General features: G+C 37.7%; 1 protein-coding gene across 2 annotated transcripts in view; it reads left to right on the top strand.

The window, feature by feature from the left end:
• Positions 1–132: 132 nt before the first annotated feature.
• Positions 133–10,626, top strand: part of TTC13 (tetratricopeptide repeat domain 13) — an 82,791-nt gene continuing 72,297 nt past the window's right edge. For both annotated transcript variants that reach the window (XM_051993637.1, XM_051993636.1), the window contains exon 1: positions 133–491. In XM_051993637.1, the coding sequence (XP_051849597.1) occupies positions 224–491 (268 nt within the window). In that variant the 5' untranslated portion in view covers positions 133–223. The remainder of the gene's footprint in view (positions 492–10,626) is intronic.

Raw genomic sequence — 10,626 nt, 5'->3', positions numbered from 1 at the left:
CACGGCTACGTAGCGCAATACCTCCTGGGAGTAGTAGTTCTTTCTCTCTGCTCCCCGTATAATACAGGCCGATTTATGGACTACAATTCCCAGGAATCAATGCCCGTTCCCTTTTCTTTAGTCCCACCCATTCACGCCTCCCACCTGCCCGGGCAGCGAGCTAAAGGCGGGGAAGCTCGAGTGTCTAGGAGAGGAGCCGGTCGCACATGCGCCTTGAAGGAAGATGGCACCTGCCGGTTGCTGTTGCTGCGGCTGGGGCGGCGCTGTGTCCGCAGCCGGCGCTGCCGGGCGCCTCCTGGCGCTGCTGCTCCTGGGGGCCCTGTCCGCCGAACTGCACCCGGGAGCCCTGGGCACCGAGTACTACTCGCCACTGTCCCTGCTCAAGCAGGAGCTGCAGCACCGGCAGCAGGCGGCGCCTGGGGCTGGCGGAGGCGGAGGCTGCGATCCGCATTCTGGGGACTGGGGGGAACAGCCTTCAGCGGAGTGCAGCGGTGAGTAGGCAGCTACAAGCCGCGCTTGGGAGTCCGGCCCAAGTCCGAGGCGCGGTGCCCGGCCCGCGCTGGAACTGGGGGAGCTGGCGAGGGCAGGCTGTGGGAAGGAAAGGACAGGGTTGGACCGAGGGTCCCGGGGGAGTCACGCGGGCCAGCTTTCCCCCTCCCCCCTAACCAGGACCGCTGCCGCGGATCCCGGAGGCGCCCAAATCTCCGCCGTTTTTTCCGCCGACAGCATAGCTTTGGGTCCCCCGTGAAGAAACGCGCCCAGTACAGCTTTCCCGCCTCTGCTCCCCTCCCCGGGACTTGCTCTAGCTTTTCTCTGCTGCAGCTCCCGATCCTTCGCTTGGGCGGGAGGGAGAGCACACGAAAAAAGCGAGGGAAACGTTCTCAAATTAAAAGCTTCTCCCCTCGACCTTTTCCGAGCTCGGCCAGCCGGGGTGCAGTGCAGTGCAGTGCGGCGGGGCGGGCCAGGGTGGGGTGCATCCTGGAGAGGAGGGCCGGGTAGCCCCGGGTTGTCCTAGTGCTGTGGGGAGGTGAATGACACCTGCCCCGCTCACGTTCTAGGTTGAGCAGCACTGTATGCGAAGCCCTCGAGACACTCATCTTTCGTTGCTCCATTGTGCTCCTAGAAGGACACCAGTTATGTCCTTTAACAGTCAGAAAAGGGGAAAGCACTCTTAAAAGCTGTGGAAAGAGCATAATCTCTGAAATCTGTGTACTCAGAGGGGCAGGGAATAGGGGAAGGGAGCAGGAAAAAAAAAAAAAAAACTTTTTTTCTTCTTTAGTTTTACTTATTAAGACTGATTTGTGCTCTTGAAGCTTCAGAAAAGGTTAAAAAAAAAAAAAAAAAAAAAAAAAAAGCTCTGCAGGCTTTGGATTGGGTGTATCAGAAGTTGTGTGTATATTGGAGATGGGCCAACTCATTCATTAAGCCTGAACGTTACTGGCCTCAGTTTAATAAGTAATGGGAGATGTTTCACAGACAAAGCAAATATTGCTTGTGGATCAGGTGTTAATTTTCTGTGTGTATGTGTGAAACTTTCTGATATTTAGTTGTTCCTTCTCAAAGGCATTATTGGGGAGGAAAGTGAAGGGATTTTCCCCACTCCAACTTTTCTCCTGGGTTTGTTTGAGTTAGTGAAGAGAATTTCCAAGGATTGCAATTAGCTGGGGTTTAAGTGCAATATTATTATTTAGGTGCAGCAGTATTATTTTCTTTTGCTTCTATCAGTGGTGAGTAAAATTAGATTCCTAAGGGAGAGATCTGGCTAGGATTTCCACAGCCTAATTTGCATGAGGTAGACAAAATCTGAGGGGTTGTGTCACTTCTTAATTCTTTTGATAGTCCTTTTTTGGGAGGAAGAATGTCTTATGCAAGGAGCATGGTACAAAAGTAGTAGAACCACTTGCACTAGAAATTTAAAACTTCTTGGCTAAAAAAGGGAAAAGGACCTGTATACACATACAAAATGTTTGTAGCAACCCTTTTTTTGTATTAAAAAATTAATTGTGTGCAAGAAACTGGAAACTGAGTGGCTGCCCATCAGTTGGAGAATGGCTGAATAAGTTATGATATATGAATGTTATGGAATATTATCGTTATATTAAAAAACGGTCAGCAGGATGATTTCAGAGAGAACTGGAGAGACTTAGATGAATTCATACTAAGTGAAGTGAATAGCACCAGAAGAACAATAACAGCAAAATTATGTGATGATCAATTCTAATAGACATGGCTCTTTTCAACAGCAAGATGATTCAGGCTAGTTCCAGTAGTCTTGTGATGAAGAGAGCCATCTGCACTCAGAAGTGGACTGTGGTGACTGAGTGTGGATCATGACATAGTTTTATCACCTTTAAAAAAAAATTTTTTTTAAGACCTCTTAGCTAGGGAGAATCTAGGTAGTGGGGAAGTTTAAAAACACACACACACACAAAACCGGAAACTCCACATCATTCTGTAAGTTTGAGGCCATTAAAACTGACTTGGTGACCTGCACAACATTTACCCTAAATTTTGTACATTTTTTCCTACTAAAGTCCTATTCTTTTGCTTCATGTTGACATGGAAATGACCCTGGATTTTTGAAGGCAGTTAGTGGGATTCAAGTTCTGTCTAGCCCCTTTTGAGTGATGACTATAGAGAATTTTCAGGTTTATTTTATCTAAATTCATCGGTATAGAGCACAAGAGGGTTAACCTCCTGGTGACATTGGTAGTGGTAGTGGGGGGGGGGTGCCTCAGCACTTTTTGGGATCTATATAAATAGGGGATTATCCACATCAATTAATCATGAATTCCTGAAATATTCACATTCCGTGAAATGTTCAAGTATGTTAAGTGATAGGAAAAAGAACACAATTAAAATTTTTCTTATTCTATACAATTACTTTTTGAGAATCTATTCTGGTGTCATTCTTAAGTTCAGCATTATAGATACTTGACAAAAAAAAATCCTTAAACTCAGAAATTGTTTGACTCAGTTCTTACTTTGATAATCTCTCACTTTTCTATACATCTTTATCTCCTTCTCATTTTCATTTTAGATTAAGAGAACACCAGTATCTTCATATAACCCATCTTCTGTTTAAAAAAAAAAAATTCCTGCCCTTTACATGTGATCTTCTTGGCTCTACCTGGAAAGCACTGTATTTGTAACTATCTTCCTTAGTACCAATTGCATTTTCTCTCATGTTCCCCAATACATACAGGCCAGGAAGAAGAATAACCATATTCCTTACTTCTCACTGCCACTTCAAAATTCTCCCTCCTGTTTGGATCACTGGATATTTTTTTTTCCCTTAAAGTTCATTGTCTCTACCTTTGCTATTATTTGCCATTTTCAAAAGGGTTTTAGAACCTAGTTTATCATTCTATCTTCATATTTTGGGATGTAATGGTGATGATGATGATAATGAAGTAGTAATAATAACATCTAATATGTAGTAATTTAAGGTTTACAAAACAGTTTACATATTATTTCATTTGATCCTCACAGGAACCTTTGTACTAGGTATTATTGTCCCCATTTTACGGATGAGGAAACTGAGACTGAGTAAGGTCTCAAGAATGGTGTCACAAAACTAATAAACTCTGAGACAAGATTGGAACTTCCTGACTGAATCCAGCACTCTATTTGCTGTGCCTCTCAAATACTCTAGCCTTCCAACTTATCAGTCTCCTCACTTCCTATGATCTCCACTTTTACTCTGCCAGAGAAATAGTAAAAATAAATATCTTCGATCTCTTCATTAACTATAATGATGGTTGGACCTCTCTTATTCAAAACTGAAATTCTTATTTGACCACATAAATTTATTTTTTTTTGCTTTTTTGTTTTCTTCTGAACTTGACAAACACCAACAAATAAAAACATTTTCAAATGGGAAGAAAAATAGAAAAAGAGGATTGTATATTAGGCCATGTGTCTCATTATGTACAGCTTTTGTTGTTGTTATTTTTAAGTGTACTATATATTAGTTCCAGATTCTTTTGTTTGGAATTCCAAAAGTTCTTATCTTTCATCTTTCTTCCTCATTTCTGAACATATTCTTCATCTTTCTACTCTGCCAATTCATCATCCTCTGCTCTGGTTTGTTCTCCCTTCACAATCTTGACACTATAATGAATCTGATAAAATTTTTACTATCCTTAGCTCTTAAGTCCCTGGTACCCATGTCCTGTTGTTTCAGACATTTACTGGCTGTGTGTCCCCCGATAGGTCTCCTGAAACCTCTCTGGGCTTTTGTTTCTTTATCCATGAGATTCCTTCTACCTCTTAATGGATGATCCTGTAAACTTTATGTTAGATCTATCTAACATATCTAGTTCAAACTCATCCTATTTGAAAGAGAACTTACTGTCTTTTCTCCATTAACATACCCTTCTTCTTCACTTCCCTTTTTCTATCAAAAGCATCTTACCTGTTTTGCAGTTTCACAATCTCAATCATACTTGACTTTTGCCTTTACTTTCACCTTCCCTCCTTTCCTAGCCCATGAGAAGATGGTAGATTACAGGAGACAAATCATGATTCTTCCTCCACATCACTTAGTAGCATTTCTGTTATTAAAAGATTTTTTTCATTCATAAATTCACTGTATCATTTACATCTTTTTTTTTTTTTTAAATTCAGAAAGCCTCCACCCTAATTCAATCCCTCATCGCCTTTATCTGGACTATTGCAATAATGTAGCTAGAGCCCTTCTTGCTAGACTTACATTTCTAACCTTCACATATGTAGCCTTCCAGTCTAATTTGCCTACTTGCTGTTTTTTGTATATGACAAGGCATCTGACAAGTAACTGCTTTTATGCGAGCAAGCTTTCCTCTTGTCTTTTGTGTTCTCCTCCCTTACCAATACCTCTTGGAATCCCTAGCTTCTATCAAGTTCTGTCTATTTGCCACATCTTACATAAGACATTTTCTGATCCTCTCCTTGAAATTACTTGGTATCTATTTTTGTATAAATTCTTTATCTACTTATTTATGTAAGGGTGTATGTTTCCCAATAGGATGTAAACTCCTTGTAGGCAAGAAGTGTTGCTTTTTATTCCCAGTGCCTATTACAATGCTTTTTTGAATGCTTGTTGAATTGAATCAAATTCATTCAGATTGACTGACTGATGTTTTTTCAGGGAGATCAAAGAGCGAGGAAATTAAAAAAGGCAACATAAAATAATTTGTGGCTGATGTTGTCTTTTTAAAATTAGTTTAATCTCCTGATTTTAGTCTTCCCCTAATTTCTTTGAATTTTTAGGATTTTAGAATAAAAAATTTAAAGCTTCTTCAGAAGTCCTTGAATCCAACCTTGTCATTTTACAGATGAAGAATCTGAATCACAGATATTGAGTGACTTAAGTGCCAGAATCACACAGTTAGGAAGAATCTCCAATGAGATTTGAATCAGCTTTTACTTTCAGTCCAGTGACCTATCTTCCCGGTGCAGGGATCCTCAAACTTTTTAAATAGGGGGTCATTTCACTGTCCCTCAAACTGTTGGAGGGCCGGACTATAGTAAAAACAAAAACTTTGTTTTGTGGGCCTTTAAATAAAGAAACTTCATAGCCCTGGGCAAAGGGGATAATCGTCCTCAGCTGCTGCATCTGGCCGGTGGGCCATAGTTTGAGGACCCCTCTCTCCAGACCATCCTGCCTCTCCTGTACACGTAATTCTGTTATGCAGTACTGAAAAGACATGAAAAATGTGGTAGTGTTCTTAGGAAATAATATGATTGCTTGGAAATTGAAAAGTAAACTTTCTTTTTAACTCTCTTTTTGAGTTTCTGTGTTTGCCCGGTGGTATTCATGATTTAAAAAACCTAGGTATATTGAGGTTATAATCTCTAGCAGATAATTTTTGTGACATATTTTGAGATCTACAAATTTAAAAAAAAATAAAAGAAAATTAGGTTGGAGTTAGGAAGTTTGAATTCTAGTTCCTACTATACTAATTAGGATTATGATGTGAGGCAAGTTATTTAAACGTCCCGAGTCATTTTTTTATTTGTAAAAGGAAGGGATGATAACAGCAAGCGAATTGCTTTACAAAGATCTTTGTATTTGATCTTTCTTTTTTTCCCTTTTTTAAAAGAATTATTTTAAATATTCTTTTTAAATTTTGGATTTCGGATTTTCTGCCTCTCTCCCACCTCTCCTCCACCCACTGAGAGGGCAAGCAAAAAATATCAATTATACTTGTGAAATCATGCAAAACATTTCCATATTATCTAGAAAAAAAGGCGGGGAAAAGCGAGAAAGTTACACTTCAATTTGCATGCAGTTCATTAGTTCTCTTTGTGGAAATGGGTAGCATTTTTTCATCATGAATGCTTTGGAATTGTCTTGGATCATTGTAATAATCAGAGTTGTCAAGTTTCATAGTTGATCATCATTAGAGCATTGCTCTAATTGTGCACAATGATCAACAAATTCTTCTCACTTTTGCATCAGTTCATAAATGTCCTCCCATATTTTTTTTCCTGAAATCACCCATCTCATTGTTTCTACTAATATAGTAATATTCCATACTATCATATCCCATCTTTTGTTCATCTATACTCCAACTGATGAGCATCCCCTCAATTTATAATTCTTTACCACTACAAAAAGCATTACTATATTTTTGTACATATAAATACTTCTCATTTTCTTTTGATATCTTTGGGATATAGACCTAATGGTAGATTATGGAGTCAAAGTTTTATAGCCCTTTGGGCATATTCCATGTTGTTCCTCAGAATGATTAAACTAGTTCATAATCCAATAGTTTATCTGTGTACCTATTTTCCCTCAACTCCTCCAGAATTTGCTATTTTTGGTAGAAATAAGGTGCTGTCCAAGAGCTGTTTTTATTTGCATTTCTCTAATGAATAGTGTGCTTTAGAATATTTTTATATGATGATAGTTTTTATTCCTTCTGAAAACTTCCTTTTCATATTCTCTGACTATTTATAAATTTGACTCAATTCTATATTCAATATATATTTAAGAAATGAGGCCTTGGTCAGAGAAAGTTGCTGTAAAAATTTTTGATATTGCTGTGGTATCTTTTAACAAAATATTGTTAACCTGATTATCTTTTTAATTGAGTTTATTTTGTCCATTTAGTAGTTTTCTTTGAACCTTTGGTTGTAGCTATTTTTAAGATGTTGTCTTCTTCTGAGTTTGTGTCTTAGTATTTTATGCCACTGTAATGATATTTTATGGTCAGGTTTTTGTTGTTGTTATTTTAAATATCTCCTATTTCTTGACTTTGAACTTTATGTTAAAATTGGTCTCTGCTCATCTTTGGGTGAGGAGGTACTGTTGTAAACGTCAGGATTTTCAGAGCTTGTTTTGGGGATCTGCAAGATTTTGGTACCTACAAAGTTGTATGAAGTGGAAAGAAGTGTTGTCACTGCTCTCCTGTTCGTCACTCTAGTTTTTACCCAGGGAGGGCTCCTGCTCCCTTGCAACCCTGAGTACTAGGGTCTCCTTGGTCTTGGAGCTTAGACCAGGTCCCCTGTTCTCATGCAGCCACAAGTGCTAATATCTTTCCTGCTTTGGCAGGGTCCCTGCTCCCCTGTGATTTACCACAATCTCTCCTCAACACTCTAGAACTGTGACCCAGAACTATGGGCAATAGAGTTTCCTCTATGGTGGATCTGTTTTATAAACAGCTTGCTATTTACTTTGAGCATATAACAAATTCTCCAAAGCCATTTTTTCACTGGCCTTTGTTCTGTTGCCTTCTGTGCTTCAAAAAAAAAAAAAAATGCTTCAGTGATCTTTTTGAAACTTAAAAAATTTTATAAACCCATTGCTGGCCTCCTTTCTTCTCAATGAACTCCTTACTCTGAAAGAAAAACAGATAGCTTGTATCAGCTATGTATAACCAAGTTAAACAATTCACCATGTTGGCCATGCTCACAAATATACACCTTATTCTGAAGCCTTAGATCCTCACTTCTTTGTCAGGAAGTTTTATAAAGTATTAACTATATGGGTTCTAGGGAATCTAGGTGGTTATTTTGTGGATCAGAATTCTTAAGTCTTTATAAGTTGTTTTTTTTTTTTTTCTTTTTTCCCCCTTAATTAAAGCTTTTAATTTTTTTTTAAACATATGCATGGTTAATTTTTCAACATTGACCCTTGCAAAACCTTGTGTTCCAAATTTCCCTTCCCTTCCTTGCATCCCCTCTCTTAGATGACAAATAATTCAATGTATGTTAAACATGTTAAAAATATATGTTAAATCCAATATATGTATACATATTTATACAATTATCTTGATGTACAAGAAAAATAAGATCAAAAAATGAGAAAGAAAAAATGCAAACAACAACAAGAGTGAAAATGCTATGTTGTGATTCACACTCAGTTCCCACAGCCCTCTCTCTAGTATAATGGCTTGCTTCATCACAAGATCATTGGAACTGGCCTCAATCATCTCATTGTTGAAAAAGCATATTTTGATACTTAAAAGTTGTTTTTCTTACAATATTGCTATTATTATAAAATGTTTTCTAGTCTTTCCAGTTTTTTCTGAAACCATCTATTTCCTCATTTCTTATGGCACACTATTACATTCATTTAGGGCAGTTGGCCATTCCTTAACTCCCCCTTTCCCCCTTTTCTTTGTTACTATACAAAGAACTGATTTTAGTATTTTTGTTTAAATGTGTCCCTCTCTGATTTTTGGGAAATCTTTAAGGTATGGATCTAGTAGTAGTGACTTTTTGGGTCAAAAATTATACACAGTTTTATGACTTTTTGAGTAGAGTTCCTAGTTGCTCTCTAGTATGACTAGACCAATCCATAATATCTAATCAGTAGTATATTAATGCACATGTTTTCTCACATCTTCTCCAATAATAGCCATATTTGTCTATCTTATGAATGCATTTCTCTTATTAGTGCTTTGGATTTTTTTTAAATGATTGTTGAAAATTTGAATTTTTCCCTCTGAGAACTTTCTGTTCATATATTTCGACCATTTATCTGAACATAACAATTTAAAAATATTATCTGTCTCTACATTTTTATTTACTACTTTAGTTGAGTCTTGGCTATTCCTTACTATCTTGACATTGTAATGTTAAGTCCTTGTGAATTTTATTTGTTTCTATCATCTTAGACACTTTTTCTGGGCTTCTGAATAGTGTAACCCCTGCATCTTAATGCATTCTGGATTTTTTTCCCTATCTGATAGCTAATATCAGCCTCCACTCTGGTTGTATTATTTTTAATCACACCTTGTTTAACTTCTTAATTATGTATACTAATTTATTATTTCAAGTATAGTATTAATAATTATTAAAATGAATGACTTAGAAACTCATTTTTTCCTCCTATTTTTCTCAGTGTGCAAAAGAAGTTTTTAGCAGCTGCCTTTCTTATTAGATATCTTTTTTTTTTCTTTTTCTGATATAATAGGTAACTTTGATTTCAGCTTTGTGTCTTTTAACCTTCTGATTGCTTAAGAAAGACTAGGTTGGATGGCTGTTCAGTCATCTAAACTAGTGGAGCATCAGTAGAATGTTTTTGGAAGAAATTACAGAATTTTAATAGAATTATAGTTATGTTTTCTTTCACATTTTTCAGAGTAACTAAATATCAAACCTTTGTATTGCTCAAATAAAATTAATCAGTTACTCTTTATAAGCAAGATAACAATGCAACAAACATTTATTAAATGTTTACTATGTACCAGGATGGAGCAGGTAGGTAATATAGAAAATAGAGCACCAGAGTGAGGAAGACTTGAGTTCAAATGTGGCCTCAGATACTTATTAGCTTTTGCCTCAGTTTTCTCATCTGTAAAATGAGCTGGAGAAGGAATAATGGTAAACCACTGCAATATTTTTGCCAAGAAAACCCAAATAGGGTCACAAAGAGAGACACCTGAAAAACCACAAAATGTACCAGGATTTGTACTAAATTCTAGGGATATAAATACAAGCAAAAAAGAAAGGAAGGAAGGAAGAAAGGAGGGAGGGAGGGGGGAAGGAGGGAAGAGGGGAAGGGGGGAAGGGAGGAAGGGAGAGAAGGGGGGAGGGAAGGAAGGAAGGAAGGAAGGAAGGAAGGAAGAAGGAAGGAAGGAAGGAAGGAAGGAAGGAAGGAAGGTCCATCCCCACAGTGCACATATGTTCTAATCAGGGAAGATTAAGAGAGCTAGAAAAGGGAGTAAGAAGAGTGCTAATGTTATTGAAGTCTGAATAGTTAGAAGCACAGCTTCTGTGTACTGGAACTTTGCCCTTCTATTGGAAGTATGCCATAGTGCACTTGTGGGGGGGAAATTGTCAGCTCTCCAGATGATTTCAGAAAGATCATTCTGTAATATGATTAATATGAAGATGATGGTTCCCATTGTATATGATGTTTGCATTCTGATTAATCTTCATGTACCCTTCACAAATTTGTGATCTGAAGAGGACTATTTTTTGTCTTTAAAAGCAAAACAATTGCTTTTGCATCTTCTGTTAAACATTCATTTTTTTTCTTTAGACTTACAAGTCAAATTTTTGAACTTTGGAGCCATTGGGGCTACAGTTATGCTAACTGGAGATCACCTAGTTTAGTTTTATAGATGAGGAACTGGAGGACCAAAGAGGTTAATTTGCTCATATTCAGTTAGTGAGTTTGTTTTTTAA

Source organism: Antechinus flavipes, chromosome 4 (genome assembly GCF_016432865.1).
Source record: "Antechinus flavipes isolate AdamAnt ecotype Samford, QLD, Australia chromosome 4, AdamAnt_v2, whole genome shotgun sequence".
Classification (NCBI taxonomy): domain Eukaryota; kingdom Metazoa; phylum Chordata; class Mammalia; order Dasyuromorphia; family Dasyuridae; genus Antechinus; species Antechinus flavipes.
This window is presented reverse-complemented; position numbering and strand designations above follow the sequence as displayed.